Here is a 20,308-nt window from a genome sequence, read left to right as displayed (position 1 = left end):
TGCGATAGTAACCAATCATCAGTTTTCACCAGGTGATTCACTCAGAGCCATTTGTTATTTTATTCAGATATATGAACCAAGATGAACAAGAGTCAACACCACCTGAGGCAGCGAAAAACAGAGACAAGTTTTTTGCTGTAAAGCAAGCCTTGAGTACTCTTGGTTTCAACAGTCTGGTAAGATGAGTTAATCAAATTATGATCCATAATATCAGGGTAGTTCTTGTAGATATGCAAATATTTTTCCATCTTCATTCTATCTAAAATTCTGAACAAATTTGAAGCAATAAGTACAGCTGTATGGGAAGATTGAGACATTTCCAGTTCCCTGTGTTATGCTGTTTCCTTACCCTTCTGGGCCAAAACTTGCAAGGCGGGAACAATGATTTATCAGCTGTAATTGAACAGTTGAGAAAGGAAGCACTGCCTATCAGGTGTTCACAGGTAAATGCACTCTGAATGTAAGAAACCTTACATTAAGTGCAGGAAGTGCTGAATGACAGAGGGTCTTCCATTCCATTCAAGCTATTGGACTCAGTCGTGTCCACGGCATAAATGGGACATTCTGGATTTCCCATTGGGCTGCAGAATCAATCTGTGTGACCTTACCTCAGCCAGATCTGGATTAAGGTAATTTCAATCGGAATTCCTAACATGGAGTTAAAAAAGGAAAACATAAGATCAATTTCATATTTTTACTTAGTTCATATTCATGGTTAAAGTATTTTAACAATGCACATTTATTTTAAAATGTAACAATATTTGTATATCTAGTTATGCAAAGCAATGTGAAATGTAGATGAAAGGCATTGAACAACCCTTACAGAGCCCTGCCTCTGTCAGTGGTATGCCAGCTGAGATCCAGTTGGTGCTGAGGCTTTGCTGTGCTTCACTGCTTTATTCCAGCATTGGGAAGCTCTGGATGATTGGACTCACACATCTTACAATGTTGGCATGTGGACAAGTCAAACCCAGTTTGGGCTAACTTGGTTGTATTCTGGTTCCTGATAGGGTGTGCTTTGTAGGCAGGACACAACTGACGCCACTGTTGACATGTTGCTTAGTATAACAGTCGATTACCAGCGATGTAATCTGAAATAAATATACATAATTATGGACAAACCATCTTCCAGCATAACTTTTGTTCCCTATTCAAAAAAAGAAATTAAAATTGCTATGTGCAAGAACAGGGCAGGACATTGGCTGATGATACCTCTGAGGCATTGGGCAGAAGACTCATTAGCCACTGGATAGGCAGAGTTAAAATTTAAAAACTTGTTTTTTTCAGAAGTGTTTTCCAAAAGCTGGCTTTAAACTGTGGCAGGAATTTAAATGTTGCCTCATAGAGTGGATCACAAGATTACGTTGTATTCTGTGCCTTATGTTCCAAAATAGCAGCAACCTGGAATAAATAGTTTTACCAAATATTTCCAAATGAACTCGCTCATACAACTGAATTAGGCTGCCATCTAAGCTTGTTTACGTGGCATGGAAATGGTGGTGGGACTGGGAGGATTTTGAGTGTGTGTGAGAGAGACAGACAGACAAAGTACTGAAAGATGAGATGGATTCCTTCACAGACACATATTCTAATATAGCAGTTTATTTCCACGGACAAGCAGTCCATGCAATCTGTGTGCAAACCAGGGAAATCCACCCTTATGTAGAAAACATGTCCTCTCATTGACATCATTCCAAAATTTAGATTTTAGAGACATACAGTTGGCTCTCCTTATCTGTGGGGGATTGGTTCCAGGACCCCCTGTAGATACCAAAAAATGCGGATGATCAAGTCCCTTATTTAACCTAGCTCAGTGTGGTGGACTTCAGGACCCGGCAGAGCTGCTGAATCAGCATTGTTTCTGTTCCCATTGACGGAAAACAATCACGATTGAAAATAAAGTGGAAATAATAAAGCGATCGGAAAGACACGAAACGCCATCGGTCATTGGAAAAGCGTTAGGCTACAATCAGTCAACAATCGGAACAATTTTAAAGGATAAAGTGAGAATAATGGAGCATGTGCAAGGCCCTGCCCAGCTGAAAGCTGCAATTATTACTATGCAATGCAGTGATTTAATTATTGAAATACATATGTTTCTTAAGTGTTTTATATGCATAGAAAGGTAAAATATATACTATATACTAAGACAAATGTTTGACTGATGCTAAATAATACCAGATGTAGAACCATAGAACCATAGAACATTACAGCACAGAAACAGGCCTTTTAGATAGATAGATAGATAGATAGATAGATAGATACTTTATTCATCCCCATGGGGAAATTCAACATTTTTTCCAATGTCCCATACACTTGTTGTAGCAAAAACTCATTACATACAATACTTAACTCAGTAATAATATGATATGCATCTAAATCACTAACTCAAAAAGCATTAATAATAGCTTTAAAAAAAAAAAGTTCTTAAGTCCTGGCAGTTGAATTGTAAAGCCTAATGGCATTGGGGAGTATTGACCTCTTCATCCTGTCTGAGGAGCATTGCATCGACAGTAACCTGTCGCTGAAACTGCTTCTCTGTCTCTGGATGGTGCTATGTAGAGGATGTTCAGGGTTTTCCATAATTGACCGTAGCCTACTCAGCGCCCTTCGCTCAGCTACCGATGTTAAACTCTCCAGTACTTTGCCCACGACAGAGCCCGCCTTCCTTATCAGCTTATTAAGACGTGAGGCGTCCTTCTTCTTAATGCTTCCTCCCCAACACGCCACCACAAAGAAGAGGGCGCTCTCAACAACTGACCTATAGAACATCATCAGCATCTCACTGCAGACATTGAATGCCCTTCTTGGCTGTGCCAAACCATTTTTCTGCCTAGTCCCACTGACCTGCACCTGGACCATATCCCTCCATAGACCTCTCATCCATGTACCTGTCCAAGCTTTTCTTAAATGTTAAAAGTGACCCACATTTACCACTTCATCCGGCAGCTCATTCCACACTCCTACCACTCTCTGTGTGAAGAAGCACCCCTCTAATGTTCCCTTTAAACTTTTCCCCCTTCACCCTTAACCCATGTCCTCTGTTTTCTTTTCTCTCCTAACTTCAGTAGAAAAAGCCTGCTTGCATTCACTCTGTCTATACCCATCATAATTTTATATACCTCTATCAAATTTCCCCTCATTCTTCTATGCTCAAGGGAATAAAGACCTAACCTATTCAACCTTTCTCTGTAACTCAGTTTCTCAAGTCCCGGCAACATCCTTGTAAACCTTCTGTGCACTCTTTCAACCTTATTAATATCCTACCTGTAATTTGGTGACCAAAACTGCACACAATACTCCAAATTCAGCCTCACCAATGCCTTGTACAACCTCACCATAACATTCCAACTCTTATACTCAGTACTTTAATTTATAAAGGCCAATGTACCAAAAGCTTTCTTTACTACCCTATCTACCTGAGACGCCACTTTTAGGGAATGTTGATTCTGTATTCCCAGATCCCTCTGTTCTACTGCACTCCTCAGTGCCCTACCATTTACCTTGTATGTTCTACCTTCATTTTTCCTTCCAAAGTGCAATTCCTCACACCTGTCTGTATTAAACTCCACCTGCCATTTTTCAGCCCATTTTTCCAACTGGTCCAAATCCCTCTGCAAGCTTTGAAAACCTTTCTCACTGTCCACTACACCTGCAATCTTTGTATCATCAGCAAATTTGCTGATCCAATTTACCATATTATCATCCAGATCATTGATATAGATGACAAATAACAATGGACCCAGCACTGATCCCTGTGGCACACCACTAGTCACAGGCTTCCACTCAGAGAACCAATCCTCCACTACCACTCTTTGACTTCTCCCATTGAGCCAATAGCTAATCCAATTTACTACCTCACCATGTATACCTAGCAACTAACTAACTTCCTAACTAACCTCCCATGTGGGACCTTGTCAAAGGCCTTACTGAAGTCCATGTAGACAACATCCACTGCCTTCCCTTCATCCACTTTCCTGGTAACCTCCTCGAAAAACTCTAATAGATTTGTTAAACATGACCTATCACGCACAAAGCCGTGTTGACTCTCCCTAATAAGTCCCTGTCTATCTAAATACTTGTAGATCCTATCTCATCATATTCCTTCCAATAATTTACCTACTACCGACGTCTAACTTACTGGCCTATAATTTCCCTGATTACTTTTTGAGCCTTTTTGAACAACAGAAAAACATGAGCTATCCTCCAATCATCCAGCACCTCACCCGTAGACACCGACATTTTAAATATATCTGCCAGGACCCCTGCAATTTCAACACTAGTCTCCTTCAAGGTCCGCGGGAATACCCTGTCAGGTCCTGGGGATTTATCTACTCTGATTTGCCTCAAGATAGCAAGCACCTCCTCCTCTTCAATTTGTATAGGTTCCATGACCTCACTACTTGTTTACCTTATTTCCATTGAGTCCATGCCAGTTTCCTTAGTAAATAGAGATGCAAAAAACCCATTTAAGATCTCCCTCATTTCTTTTGGTTCCTGTTCTAACTTACTTATAATACCTAATACTATGTAAATAGTTGTTATACTGCATTGTTTAGGGAATAATGATGAGGAAAAAAATGTCTGTACAGTACATGCCCAAGTGCTGGAAAGAGAACTTCAGTTTTTTTTCCGATCCCGATCCGCGGTAACCTATGCACATCCTCCCGCATACGTTAAATCATCTCTAGATTACTTATAATACCTAATACAAAGTAAATGCTATGTAAATGGTTGTTATACTGTATTGTTTAGTGAATAATGACAAGAAAAAAAGTCTGTGCATGTTCAAACAACAAGTGCTGGAGAGAGAACTTCCGGGATTTTCCAGTCCGCGGTTGGTTGAAACCGCGCATGCGGAACCAGCAGATAAGGAGGGCTGACTGTATTCTTATTTTAATTCATTAATCAGTTAATGATTGTTTTTGTTGCTAGGGCAACTGCTCAATGACCTTCCTTCAGTCAGCAGAGATGTATGCTGACAAATACACCATGGTGCATTTTCAAAACCTTAGACAATGAAAGTTCAAAGTAAATGTTATTATCAAAGAACATAAATGACACCATGTACAACTCCAAGATTCATTTTCCTGTGGGCATACTCAACACATCTATGGAAGAGTAACTACAACTGGATCAATGAGAGATATCAAAGTGCAGAAGACAACAAATTGTGCAATTGCAAATATAAATAAATAGCAATAAATAATGAGAACATGAGATGAAGAGTCCTTGAAAGTGAGTCCATTGGTTGTGGGAACATTTCAAAGGTGGGGCAAGTGAAGCTGAGTGTAGTTGTCCTCTTTTGTTCAAGAGCCTGGTGGTTGAGGGGCAATAACTATTATTGAACCTGGTGGTGTGAGTCCTGATCGCTTGCACCTTATACCTGATAGCTACAGTGAGAAGAGAGCATGACCTGGATGGTGGGGAGGTCCCTGATGATGGATGCTGCTTTCCTGTGACAGCATTTCAAGTAGTTGTGCTCAATGGTTGGGAGGACTTTACCTGTGATCTACTGTGCTGGATCCACTACTTCTTGTAGGATTTTCCATTCAAATACATTGGTGTTTCCATACCAGGCTGTGATGCAGCCAGTCAATATACTCTTCACTACACATCTATAGAAGTTTGTTGAAGTTTTAGATGTCATGTTGAATTTTCACAAACTCCTAAGGAAGTGGAAGCGCTGCTGTGCTTTCTTCACAATTGCACTGGTGCTGGGCCCAAGACAGGTCTTCTGAAATAGTAACACCTAGGAATTTAAAATTGCTATCCCTCTCCACCTCTGATCCTCTAATGAGAACTGGCTCATGGACCTCTGGTTTATCTCTCCTGAAGTCTAGTCAGTTCCTCGGTCTTGCTGACATTGTGTGAGAGGTTGTTGTTATGACATCACTTAGCCAGATTTTCAGTCTCCCTCCTATATGCTGAATTATCATCAACAAACCTGAGTATGGCATTGGAGCTGTGCTTAGCACACAGTCATAAGTGTAAAGCAAGTAGAGCAGGGGCTAAGCACACAGCTTTGTGTTGCACCTGTACTGTTGGAGATCGTGGAGGAGAAGTTTTTGTAAATCCAAACTGACTGGGGTCTACAAGTGAGGAAATCCAAGATCCAATTGCACAAGGAGGTATTGAGGCCAAGGTCTTAGAGCTTATTGATTAGTTTTAAGGGATGATGGTATTGAATACTGAGCTGTAGTCAATAAGGAGCATCCTGATGTATCCCAGGGATGAGTGAAGAACTAACAAGATGGCTTCTGCTGAGGTCCTATTGCTCTGGTAAGCAAATTGTAGTGGATCCAAGTCACCTCTAAAGCAGGAGTCGAGATGTTTCATCCCCAACCTCTCAAAACATTTCATCACTGTAAGTGCAACTGGGTGATAGTCATTGAGGCAGGTCACGCTGCTCTTCTTAGGCTTGGTTTACTGGTATAACTGAAGCCTGCTTGAAGCAGGTGGGTATCACACACTACTGAAGCAGGAGGTTAATGATCTCAGTGAACACACCAGCCAATTGGTCAGCATAGGTCTTGAGTACATGGCCAGGTACCCTGCCCAGTCCAGATTCACTTTCTTGAAATCTGCAACTTGAAATGTGTCGGGATAGACTGTGTCTTGTTTGGAGACAGCATCATTGCAGTATTGCGAGCACTTGATTCATACCACTTGGTGGTACGTAAACTGCAGTCAGGGTTACGGAAGAGAACTCCCTAAGTAAATAGAATGGATGACATTTGACCACATCAGGGGAACATGAATTTGATAGAACTGCTTTGTCAGCACACTAACGAGAGTTAACCGTAAAGCACACAGCTCCTCCTTTTGCCTTTACCAAGTCAGCAGTTTGCTCCATTCTATGAATGGAGAATCCTAATTTGACTGCTGGACCAGCAAGCTCAGAGAAAGCATACAATTGAATATTCTCTCAGAAGCCTCTGATACACCAGGCTTGCCCTCAGGTCCTCAATTTTGTTCTCCAGCGCCCACACATTTGCCAATAAGATGCTGTGTAGAGTAGGCCTCACGCCTCTGCATTTCAACCTGGCTTGGATTCACTCTCTCCTGCCTCGCTTTCAGCTGTGGTGAAGAACCTTCTTAAAGGAGCTGAGTCTGGCTGGTCTGGGTCCTTCAGTCAATCGTGAGACCTGTAAATCTTTGAGTTGATCTAAAAGTCCACTGCTTGGAGGGAAACTACATGCTTTGGATTTTAGTGAAATTCAAAAGAAGTATAATTAAGAGAAATTTTGCACACAATTTTCTACAGCCTATGATTGCCTGTACTATCTTAGCATGAAGCACTCAACTCACAAATACAGCAAGAGCTGGTCAATATCCAAGCCTAGGCTGATCAGTGACAACTAATGTTCACACGATCTGAGTGCCAGGAAATGCCAATATCAAATAAGAGAAAATCCATCTATTACACCCTAACATTCAATGGCATTACTATCATTGAATACCCGACTATTAATATTGGTTGGTTACCACTGACCAGAAACTGAACTGCAGTAACCATATAACGAATTTAGTACCAAGAGCAGGTCAGAGATGAGGTACCTTGTAGTAAGTAACTGCTTCCTAACTCTACAACATTTACTAGGCACAAGTCGTAAATTTTGTGGAATATTCCCCATGTGCCTGGATGAGTGCAGCTTCAACAACACTCTAGAAGATGCAGGACATAGCAGTCAACTTGATAGGCACCCATCCACATCCACTCAATCACACCATTACCAATATATAGTAGCAATGGTCATTGTCATCTACAAATGTTGACCGTTTGTCAACAGAAATAGATAGATAGATAGATAGATAGATAGATAGATAGATACTTTATTCATCCCCATGGGGAAATTCAACATTTTTTCCAATGTCCCATACACTTGTTGTAGCAAAAACTCATTACATACAATACTTAACTCAGTAATAATATGATATGCATCTAAATCACTAACTCAAAAAGCATTAATTAGGTAAACTCACTATGCAATTTTTAATTAATAACCATATAACAATTACAGCCCGGAAACAGGCCATCTTGGCCCTTCTAGTCCATGCCAAACGCTTACTCTCACCTTGTCCCACCGACCTGCACTCAGCCCATAACCCTCCATTCCTTTCCTGTCCATATACCTATCCAATTTTTTTAAAATGACAAGATCGAACCTGCCTCTACCACTTCTACTGGAAGCTCGTTCCACACAGCTACCACTCTCTGAGTAAAGAAATTCCCCCTCGTGTTACCCCTAAACTTTTACCCCTTAAATCTCAACTCATGTCCTCTTGTTTGAATCTCCCCTACTCTCAATGGAAAAAAGCCTATCCACATCAACTCTATCTATCCCCCTCATAATTTTAAATACCTCTATCAAGTCCCCCCTCAACCTTCTATGCTCCAAAAAATAAAGACCTAACTTGTTCAACCATTCCCTGTAACTTAGGTGCTGAAACCCAGGTAACATTCTAGTAAATCTCCTCTGTACTCTCTCTATTTTGTTGACATCTTTCCTATAGTTTGGTAACCAGAACTGTACACAATACTCCAAATTTGGCCTCACCAATGCCTTGTGCAATTTTAACATTACATCCCAAGTCCTATACTCAATGCTCTGATTTATAAAGGCAGACATACCAAAAGCTTTCTTCACCACCCTATCCACATGAGATTCCACCTTGAGGGAACTATGCACCATTATTCCTAGATCACTCTGTTCTACTGCATTCCTCAATGCCCTACCATTTCCTATTTGGATTATTCCTACCAAAATGTAGCACCTCACACTTATCAGCATTAAACTCCAAATGCCATCTTTCAGACCACTCTTCTAACTGGCCTAAATGTCTCTGCAAGCCTTGAAAACCTACTTCATTATCCACAACGCCACCTATCTTGGTATCATCTGCATACTTACTAATTCAATTTACCACCCCGTCATCCAGATCATTAATGTATATGACAAACAACATTGGACCAGTACAGATCCCTGAGGCACACCAGTAGTCACCGGCCTCCAACCTGACAAACAGTTATCCACCACTACTCTCTGGCATCTCCCATCAAGCCACTGTTGAATCCATTTTACTACAATATTATTACCTAACGATTGAACCTTCCTAACTAACCTTCCGTGCGGAACCTTGTCAAAGGTCTTACTGATGTCCATATAGACAACATCCACTGCTTTACCCTCGTCAACTTCCTCGTAACCTCTTCAAAAAATTTAATAAGGTATGTCAAACATGACCTTCCACACACAAATCTATGCTGACTGTTCCTAATCAGACCCTGTCTATCCTGAGAATTATATATACCATCTCTAGAATACTTTCCATTAATTTACCCACAACTGACAACTTACAGGCCAATAATTGCTAGGTTTACTCTTAGAACCCTTTTTAAACAATGGAACCACATGAGCAATACACCAATCCTCCAGCACCATCCCCGTTTCTAATGACATTTGAAATATTTCTGTCAGAGCCCCTGCTATTTCTTCATTAACTTCCCTCAAGATCCTAGGGAATATCCTGTAAGGATCCGGAGACTTATCCACTTTTATATTCTTTAAAAGCACCAGTACTTCCTCTTCTTTAATCGTCATAGTTTCCATAACTACCCTACTTGTTTCCCTTACCTTACACAATTCAGTATCCTTCTCCTTAGTGAATACTGAAGAAAATAAGTTGTTTAAAATCTCCCCCATCTTTTGGCTCCACACATAGCTGTCCACTCTGATTCTCTAAGGGACCAATTTTATCCCTCACTATCCTTTTGCTATTAATATAACTGTAGAAACCCTTTGGATTTATTTTCACCTTACTTGCCAAAGCAACCTCATATCCTCTTTTAGCTTTTCTAATTTCTTTCTTAAGATTCTTTTTACATTCTTTATATTCCTCAATCACCTCATTTATTCCATGCTGCCTGTATTTGTTGTAGATCTCTCTCTTTTTCCAATCCAAGTTTCCAATATCCCTTGAAAACCATGGCTCTCTCAAACTTTTAACCTTTCCTTTCAACCTAACAGGAACATAAAGATTCTGTACCCTCAAAATCTCATCTTTAAGTGACCTCCATTTCTCTATTACATCCTTTCCATAAAATGAATTGTCCCAATCCACTCCTAAATCCTTTCGCATCTCCTCAAAGTTAGCCTTTCTCTAATCAAAAATCTCAATCCTGGGTCCAGACCTATCCTTCTCCATAATTATATTGAAACTAATGGCATTGTGATCAGTGGACCCGAAGTGCTCCCCAACACATACCTCTGTCACCTGACCTATTTCATTCCCTAACAGAAGATCCTTCTCTAGTTGGTACCTCTATGTTGGTACTGCAAAAACCTATCCTGCACACATTTTCAAACTCCAAACCATCCATCCCTTTTACAGTATGGGCTTCCCAGTCTAAGTGTGGAAAATTAAAATCTCCCACAATCACAACCCTGTGCTTACTACAAATATCTGCTATCTCCTTGCAAATTTGCTCCTCCAATTCTTGCTCCCCATTAGATGGTCTATAATACACCCCTATAAGTGTTACTACACCTTTCCCATTCCTCAGTTCCACCCAAATAGCCTCCCTAGACGAGCTCTCTAATCTATCCTGCCAGAGCACTGCCGTAATATTTTCTCTGACCAGCAACACAACACTCCTCCTCTTGCCCCTCTGATTCTATCACACCTGAAGCAACGAAATCCAGGAATATTTAGTTGCCAATCACACCCCTCCTGCAACCATGTTTCACTAATAGCTACAACGTCATGTTTCCAGGTATCAATCCATGCTCTAAGCTCATCCACCTTTCTTACAATGTTCCTGGAATTAAAATAAATGCATTTAAGAAATTCTCCACCTCTTCCTCTCTGTTTATCTCTAACAGTACAAAGAACTTTACTGTCTTCTTTTTCTTCCTTCTCCCATACATCTGTTCCTACACTCTGGATCCCCTCCCCCCTCATATCTAGTTTAAATCCACTGAAGCCTCTCTAGCAAACCTACCTGCAAGAATATTTGTCACCCTCCAGTTCAGATGTAAACCGTCCCGCCGGAACAGGTCCCACCTTCCCTGGAAAACTGCCCAATTATCTATAAATCTGAAGCTCTCCCTCCTGCACCATGTCTTCAGCCATGTGTTGATCTGCACTATCTTACTATTTCTAAACTCACCTGCACATGGCACTGGTAGCAATCCTGAGATTGCTATCCTGGAGGTCCTGTCCTTTAACTTGGCACCTAGCTCCTTAAACTCACCTTTCAGGACCTCCTCACTCTTCCTACCCACGTCATTGGTCCCTACATGGACCACGACATCTGGCTGCTCACCCTCCCTCTTGAGAATACTGAGAACTCGATCCGAGATATCGTGGACCCTGGCACCAGGGAGTCAACAGACCATCCGGGATTCTCGATCTCTTCCACAGAACCTCCTATCTGTCCCCCTAACTAATTAATCCCCTATCACTACTGCTCTCCTCTCTTCCCTCCTTCCCTTCTGAGCTGAGGGTCCAGTCTCGGTGCCGGAGATGCAACCACTGCAACTTGTTCCTGGTAGATCGTCCCCACCAACAGTATCCAAAACGGTATACTTATTGTTGATGTTCTACCAATCATTGTCTTGGTCTCCCTTTTACTCTTGAATATGTTGTCAAGCTGCATTACTTTGTGCTGGTGGAGGGTAACCCCTTTCCACCACTTGAATAACAGTAAGCACAGAAAGAGCATAAAACCATAAGATATAGGAGCAGAAGTAGGCCATTCAGAGCATCGAGTCTGCTCCACCATTCAATCATGGGCTGATACAATTCTTCCAGTCATCCCCACTCCCCTGCCTTGATGCCCTGGCTAATCAGGAACCTATCTATCTCTGCCTTAAATACACCCAATGACTTGGCTTCCATAGCCGCTTGTGGCAAGAAATTCCACAGATTTACCACCCTCTGACTAAAGTAATTTCTCTGTATCTCAGTTCTAAATGGACGTCCTTCAATCCTGAAGTCGTACCCTCTTGTCCTGGAATCCCCTACCATGGGAAATAACTTTTATCTCTTAGATAAGAAAGAACAGGCAGCAAATAATGAGTAGAGAGCTAAGTAAAGACAGTAGAAATGGAAGCAGTGGCTTCACATTCCAGACAAACCAATACACCAATGCTTTCTTTAACTCTGTCAACATTCTTTCCCTATTAGAAGATCTGACTTCAGACTGCAGGATCTCATCAAGAGCTGCCACATTCCACGCTGGGTTGAGTAACATTATCAAGGTCATAGGTAGAACAGCTTGCTAGCACATATTGAGTGGAAGTCTCTCAGCTCGCATGATGCAAGAGCACAACCGGGGCATTTCAGGAAACTGGCCTCAAAGACTCAGTTAACAGCTCTCTAAGCCTTGTTTGCAGTAACTTGTACTGCAATTAAGATAGTTAAGGTGTAGGTTTTCACAATAAAAACGGTGGAGGCTTTTTACTTCTAAGAAAAACCTTAACAACTCTTTTATTAAGCACCAAACACGGAACATAAAGTGTGGTAAAAGTACTTTACATAATTACGTCATTCACTCAGACCAGCCTCTTAACGTGAACCCCAACTCAAGGTCAGTGGCTGTGAATTATATACATTTCCACCAATTACATTACCCTACAAAAGCCTCCCCAGAATTGACTAAAACCAGTATTGTGAGCCTATCCGCATTTCGGATGAGCTGCCCAGCTCAGGCCCTATGTTCCATTGGTGAAGGAAGAGCAGAGGGCTCTGTCCAGATGCAAGGGCATGGTAATGGAATTCTCCAAATTTTCCTGGGCTGGTTTAAGGCAATCTACCAAAATACATTCAGGTTTACTCCTCTTATCTATGATAAAAGTTTTTTCTCTCCATTCCAACATGTGGAACAGGCCATCGTAAGGGGGCCTAAGGGGATGCTCGTGTGCATAATGGCTGACAAAAACAAATGAGGCGGAATGTAAGTCAACAGGAACCCAAGAGAGCTTTATCCCATGATGGAAGATGAGAATAGTAACCAAGGAAATGAATTTACTCAGGAGGGTGGTATACTGTTGAGAGGCCAACCAGGCGTCAGGAATAAAATCACCTGGCACTCTTAATGGCTGGCCGTATAGCAGCTCAACCAAAGATGACGGCATGTCCTCTTTTGGAGTTGTTCTGAACCCCAGCATGCCAGTACATGTCCATCAGGGAGGTCCTCAGAGCAGCCTTTAAGGAGCAGTGAAACAGTTTGCATAGGCGATTGGACTACAGGTGATACATTGTGGTGTGATGTAGCCTAATACTGAGGTTCTGGGTCATCGCAGCCCAGAGATCTGATATGAATTGGGGATCGCGATCAGAGGAAATATCAGATGGGATGGCAAACCAAGCAATCCGGGTACTGAACCATGTGTGAGGCTGTTGTCAATGCTAGAAGGTTGACCTCTGGTCACCTGGTGGTATGGTCTACCATGGTAAGGAGATGTATGAAACCCCGGGAGGGGAAAAGAAGACCAACAAGGTCCACATTGACATGGTCAAACTGTCACTCAGGGACCTCAGAAGGTGTCAATAGTGCCTGAACATGATGGTTATTTTTTCTCCTGCTGACACTCCACATAGGCTGCAGCCCCATCATGTACGTCCTTTCTAAATCCATGCCATACAAACTTTAGTGCAACCAGTTTCTGTGAGGCCTTCCAGACTCGATCTGAAAGGCCACGTATGGAGTCAAAAACTTTACACCTAAAGTTTTCAGGCATTATGGGGCATTGGCATCGCACAGGAGAGAACACCCAGTTTCCCCAAACTTAATGTCAGCCGACTGCACGCCAGTAGATTGCTGTTTCATAAGCCTGGACCCCTGGTTAAGTAGCTTGGTCAACCCGCTTGTGTATGGCCTTAACAGCTGGTCGTGAGAGGCAATCAGCCTTGGAATTATTTTTCCCTTTGATATGTTGTATAGCAGTTGTGAATTCAGATATGTAGGCCATTTGGCGATGCTGCTGTGCAAGCCAAGGGTCTGATATGTTTGATCATCAAACATTTTGATCAAATATTTGTGATATTTGGATCACAAGGGGTTTGTGATCCAAGAACACTGTGAAATGGCAACCCTCCAGAAGAAAATGAAAATGGCAGACAGACAGAAAGAGATCACAAAGCCCATGGTCAAACATGATGACCGTCCTTTCTAGGGGTGTGGGGAGGAGAGGAGCTGTCGGCTGAAGAAGTTAAGTGGCTGCCACACACCTCCAACCAACTGTTCAGGCACAGTATTCACAGCGTAGTCTGAAGCGTGTAGTAATGGCTGTGGATGTATTGGGGAGTGGGTGTGCCAGAAGGGTTGCATTGGCTCATTTGGTGGCATCAAATGCCCTGGTCATGTCTACTGTCCAGCCAAGCTCATGATTAGGGGTATTGCCTTCAAGCACACTATACAAGTGCATAAGTTCAGCAGCTCACAGAATGAAGCGGTGATAGAAATTTAATGTAATATAATCTCCTGTCGTTTTGTTTTAGAAGTGCGGGGCAGTGGGAAATCCATAATAGTGGATACTTTTGATGGGAGGGGTTTCGCACCTTCAGTGGAGATGCGATGGCCAAGAAAGACAGTGGATGACAACCCAAACTGGCATTTGGCAGGGTTAATAATCAATCCATTTTGTCTTAAGTGATGGAAGAATGTGCAGGATACGTGTTTGGACTTGGATGCACTGGTGGCAATCATGTCATCTGGGTAAAAAAACAATTAATCTAACTCTTTCAATACAGAGTCAATCACTCATTGAAAAGTCTGTGCTGCATTTTTCAGTCCAAACGGCATGCACAGAAATTCAAAGCGACCAAACGAGGTATCACAGCTGTTTTGGTAATGTCATCTGAGCCGCAGACACCTGATGGTAGCCCTTAACTGGATCAACTTTGGAAAAAATTTACTTTACAGCTAAATGAGCTGAAAAGTCTTGGATATGTGGGTCTGGGCAACGATCGAGGGTGGTGGCCTCGTTAAGCCATTGGTAATCGTCACATAGGCGGCAACCACCATTAGATTTAGGAACCCTATGGAGGAGCAAAGCCCAGGAGTTGTTCGACTGATGTAAAATGCCAAGCCTTTCCATGTTGGCAAACTCAGCCTTTGTGGTTTCCAGCTTCGTGGGTCAAGTCTATGCGCACGGGTATGGCCTGGTGGGCCAGTTGTAGAAAGGTGGTGCTCGACACATTGTTTTGTGACTGTAGTGGAGAATGTGGGTTTGGTGACCTTAAGGAATTCATCCAGCAGTCCAGTAAGCTCACATGCGGTGGTGCACATGCTTGACAGAGTTATTATGGGAAACTTACTGAGAGAGAACAATAATGACTCAAAGTCCTTGACATCCACAAGCCAGCTATTCTTAAGATCAACTAATAATCTTTGGTCTCACAGGAAATCTGCGCTGAGCAGAGATCTATCCAGGACAAAGTCCCATGTGTAACGTTGCTCCTTGAAACAGCATGTCACATGTCCTGTCCTGTAGATCTGGATCTTGCTGTCATTGATGGCCTCCAGCAAGGTTTCATCGCTCTTTGCCTTCTCATCAATAAGCAATACTGGTAGCACACTCACTTGAGCATGTGTCACACAGGAAACATTGCGCTGAAAGGGTGTCCATAATGAACAGTAGATGACCCTAGCAGCAAGAACCAACGGTGTTCATAGACCTCTGACATCCCCTCGTGCTAGCACAGTCAAAACTGCAAGGTGGTCAGCACTTCCTGGCATTCCTGCCAAAGCGAGTGTAGTAAAAACACAGGTCTGGTGATGTCTGTTTCACAGGTGCAGGCATCCTTATGTTGGGGATCTGATCTTGAGGCACTGAAAGAAGGAGGTATGATAGCCCACTGCCTGGCTGAGTGTAGACTATCAGTCATTTTAGCAAGCTCCCTATAGTCCTTCACGGGAGCATTAGTGAGGGCTTTGCGAACTTGATCAGGCATTTGCTGCCTAAAACAAGGATTGTGATTTCCCAGGAGAGACAACATGTGGTCCATTATCTCCAAAGGCTTACCATCGCTGAGAAGGAGTAAGAAGGGCAATTGTTCAGCACACTCAGAGTCCAAATGTCTGTAGAAGGTGAGTTTTCAGCAATCGGTATTTATCATGTTCAGGCTGGTGTTCCAGTAGACTCACCACTCTCTCATCCGTGGAGTTACTGATTGATGCTACTACATGGAAATATTTGGTGTGGTTGGCAGAGATTTCTTTAAGCACAAATTGGGCCTCAGTTTGTACAAACCAAGCAACAACATTTTGCTCCCAAAACTCTGGCAGTTCCTAAGTGACTGTGTTGGCTGCCATGTTCAATAACTCTGGAATCAACCTAGAGCATTGGGGTCACCAATATAGGTTTTCACAAATAAAAATGGTGGAGGCGTTTTATATTTAATAAAACAATAATAACTCAGTTATTGTACTCAAACACCGAAGACAAAGCACAGTAAAAGTACTTTATGTAATTAAGTCATCGTGTCAGACCAGCCTCTTAAAGTCAACCCCAACTCATTTTCGGTGGCTGTGAATGATGTATGTTTCCAGCAATTACAATACCCTATAAAGATACTTCGTCATGAATGGACTGAGGAAGCTGTCAACTTTGTCCATATTGATTAAAATGATCTCCAGTCTTGAGACATTGTATGTGTATGAAATGCTTCCCAGTGTGTCAAATACTTCCAGTGAATTTCCCCGTATCTTTTTTTGTAGCCATGGACTGCACATGGCATCTGAATCCTTTGCATTAACAGGATGCTGTTTGAAGCTCCAGTCAGGCATCATATCTGGCTTTCATCCAGAAGACTTGCTTTCCCATATATTGTGCCTAAAATGAGTTAAACCCCCTTCTGCAATCCAATCTCTAATATTAGTATTTGCAGAATCATCTCCAGAATCACAATAATCCTCTTTCCATTTGTTGAGTTCAATATTATCAGCAACAGAAATGAAAGATGTGACAGTTAAGATTGTGTTGTTAGGAAGAACAAAAAGTAGGAAGTAGTGAATAAAACTTCTGGCTAGATGGCAGCACAGCTTGTCGCAGCAGCTTCTACAGAGTCAACAAAGGGTGCTACTGTTCTGCTAAAAAGTACTCCTAATGATCGCAAGCTCCTGCTATAAATTAACAGCAGGTCTACACCATCAGCGAGTTGCTTGCTGGCTGAGGTTGCAGCGACCCTCTTTCTGCGCAGGCAAACTGGCTCACAAAAAGCCAGTGCGCGGGGGGAGACTTTGGTACTGCACCTCTGACGTCATTTCCGCTCGGAGAGGGCGGGCGCTAGGGATTAAATGCCAGCGCCGCGAAGTTTGAATAAACTATTCTCGAAACAACTTACAGACTGCGTGTCGCTATTTCAGCGCTGTGTGTAGCACATCGCTACATTGGTGACCCCGACGGTCCAAACGGGATTTGGACCAAAGATGACCGACTCTTCATCTGTTCATGCAGTTTCACTAAAACTGCCGACTTTCTGGACGCTGCGACCACCCGTGTGGTTTAGCCAAGCAGAAGCCCAGTTCCAGATTCGGCAGATGTCTTCTGATTCCATGTGTTACTATCACGTGGTGAGTGCCCTTGACCAGGAGACGGCCGCCCAGGTTGTGGATTTCATACAGTTCCCCCCGGAAGAAGGCAAATATGAAGCATTCAAAGCGCTGCTCATTGAGACCTTTGGCCTCACATGGCATGAGCGGGGTGCCCGCCTGCTTCACCTGGACGGTTTAGGAGACAGACTGCCGTCAGCATTGATGAACGAGATGCTGTCCCTGGCTGACGGACTCAAGCCCTGCCTCGTGTTCAAGCAAGCGTTCCTAGAGCAACTGCCCGAGGACATACATCTGCTGCTGGCCGACACAGATTTCAGCGACCCTCGGAAGGCGGCGGCCCGGGCAGACGTGCTGTGGAAAGACAAGGGGGAGAGCGTGGCGTCCATTGGTCAGATTACCAGGCCACATGCCCAACAGCAAACCAGACCAGGCCCGACAGGGGGGCACACACAACACAGAGGCAGGAGTGAGGAGGCCAGTGAACAGTGGTGTTTCTACCACCAGCGGTGGGGCACAGAAGCCCGCCATTGTTGCCTGCCCTGCAAGGGCCAGGGCCAGCTGCCGCTAATGACTATGGCAGCTGGCCACCAGGACAGCCTCTTGTACGTCTGGGACAAACAGTCGGGACGCCGCTTCTTGGTTGACACCGGAGCGGAAATCAGTGTCTTGCCCCTGACGGGGTACAACACCTGCAACAGGAAGCCAGGACCCACCCTGAGGGCCGCAAACGGCAGCACGATACGGACCTACGGCACCCGCACAGTGCAGCTGCAGTTCGGCGCCAGCCGGTTCACGTGGGACTTCACACTGGCCGCAGTGGCCCAACCACTCCTGGGGGCGGACTTCTTGCGAGCTCACAGCCTGCTGGTCGACTTACAAGGGAAAAGACTGGTACATGCCGAGACTTTCCAGACGTTCTCCCTGGGTGAAGCCAAGTTGCCAGCCCCACACCTGGACTCCATCACGCTGTCGGACAACGACTTCACCAGAGTCCTGGCAGACTTTCCATCGATTCTGGCACCGCAGTTCATGGCAGCCATGCCCAGACACGGGGTTCAGCACCACATCCCGACCAAGGGAGCACCCCTCCACATCCGTGCATGAAGGCTCCCCCTAGAAAAGCTCCGCCTGGCAAAGGAGGAGTTTAAGAGGATGGAGGAATTGGGGTTCGTACGGAGGTCTGACAGCACATGGGCCTCCCCCCTGCTCATGGTGACCAAAGCAGCTGGGAGTTGGAGACCATGCGGTGACTACCATAGACTGAACGAGGCTACCACTCCAGACCGCGACCCAGTGCCGCACATACAGAACTTTGCAGCAAACCTGCATGAGGCAAGAATATTTTCCAAAGTAGACCTCGTCCGGGGATACCATCAAATTCCGGTGCACCCTGAAGACATCCCCAAAACAGCACTTATCACCCCATTCGGCCTGTTCAAGTTCTTCCGAATGCCGTTCGGCCTAAAGAATGCCGCACAGACGTTCCAGCGGCTAATGGATGCGGTGGGACGTGACCTGGACTTTGTGTTCATCTATTTAGACGACATCCTTATAGACAGCAGTAGTCGTCAGGAGCATCTGTCCCACCTCCGCCAGCTCTACTCCCGCCTGAGTGATTTCAGCCTCACGATCAACCCGGCCAAATGCCAGGTCAATCTCGATACCGTTGACTTCCTGGGCCACAGGATTGCTAAAGACGGGGCAACACCTCTGCCATCAAGGTAGGTGCAATCCGCCACTTTGCCCGGCCCAACACGGTCAAAGGCCTGCTGGAGTTCATTGGTATGGTGAACTTCTACCACCGTTTCCTCCCCTCAGCAGCCCGTATCATGCGCCCTTTGTACACCCTGATGTCGGGTAAAGGCAAGGACATTACTTGGGACGAGGAGGCCGCGGCCGCTTTCATTAAAACCAAGGAAGCCTTGGCAGATGCCGCGATGCTAGTGCATCGCTAGAACGATGCTAGAACGGACCCTCACGGTGGACGCATCTGACACAGCAGTCGGTGGGGTGCTGGAGCAGCTCATCGAGGGGCGCTGGCAACCCCTGGCATTCTTCAGCAAGCACCTACGACCACCCGAACTCAAGTACAGTGCTTTCGACCGGGAGCTGTTGGCACTGTATCTGGCAATCCGGCATTTCAGGTACTTCCTAGAAGGCAGGCCGTTCGCTGTGTTCACAGACCACAAACCGTTGACCTTCGCGTTCACGAAGGTGTCCGATCCCTGGTCAGCTCGCCAGCAGCAACATCTGTCCTACATCTCCGAGTACACGACGGACATCCAGCATGTCTCGGGAAAGGACAACGTCGTGGCGGATGCACTCTCCAGTCCAGCTGCCCAGGCCCTGTCCCTGGGGGTGGACTATGCAGCACTGGTGGAGGCGCAGCAGGCAGACGACGAGATGCCCAGCTACAGGACCGCAGTCTCGGGTTTGCAGCTGCAGGACTTTCTCATAGGCCCAGGTGAGAGGACCCTCCTGTGCGACGTGGCTACCAGCCAACCTCGCCCCATCGTCCTGGCAGCCTGGAGGCAGCGAGTTTTCAACTCCATACACGGTTTGCCGCACCCATCTATCAGGACAACCATCCAGCTGGTCTCCAGCAAGTTCGCGTGGCACGGACTTCGCAAGCAGGTCAGTGAATGGGCCAGAACGTGCACGCAGTGCCAAACAGCCAAGGTGCAGCGGCACACTAAAGCCCCGCTGCAGCAGTTTGAACCCACCCACCGGAGGTTCGACCAC

The 20,308-nt window shown here is 44.6% G+C and overlaps 1 protein-coding gene across 3 annotated transcripts in view; it reads left to right on the top strand.

Moving 5' to 3' along the window:
- The window catches only part of myo16 (myosin XVI), a 1,004,680-nt gene that overhangs the window by 536,692 nt on the left and 447,680 nt on the right, over positions 1 to 20,308 (top strand). For all 3 annotated transcript variants that reach the window (XM_073043171.1, XM_073043172.1, XM_073043173.1), the window contains one exon: positions 68 to 176. In XM_073043171.1, coding sequence (XP_072899272.1) covers positions 68 to 176 — 109 coding nt within the window. The remainder of the gene's footprint in view (positions 1 to 67; positions 177 to 20,308) is intronic.

Source organism: Hemitrygon akajei, chromosome 4, assembly GCF_048418815.1.
Source record: "Hemitrygon akajei chromosome 4, sHemAka1.3, whole genome shotgun sequence".
In the NCBI taxonomy this organism is placed as follows: Eukaryota; Metazoa; Chordata; class Chondrichthyes; order Myliobatiformes; family Dasyatidae; genus Hemitrygon; species Hemitrygon akajei.
The sequence above is the reverse complement of the archived record's forward strand: the minus strand, read 5'-3'. Positions and strand labels throughout refer to the sequence as shown.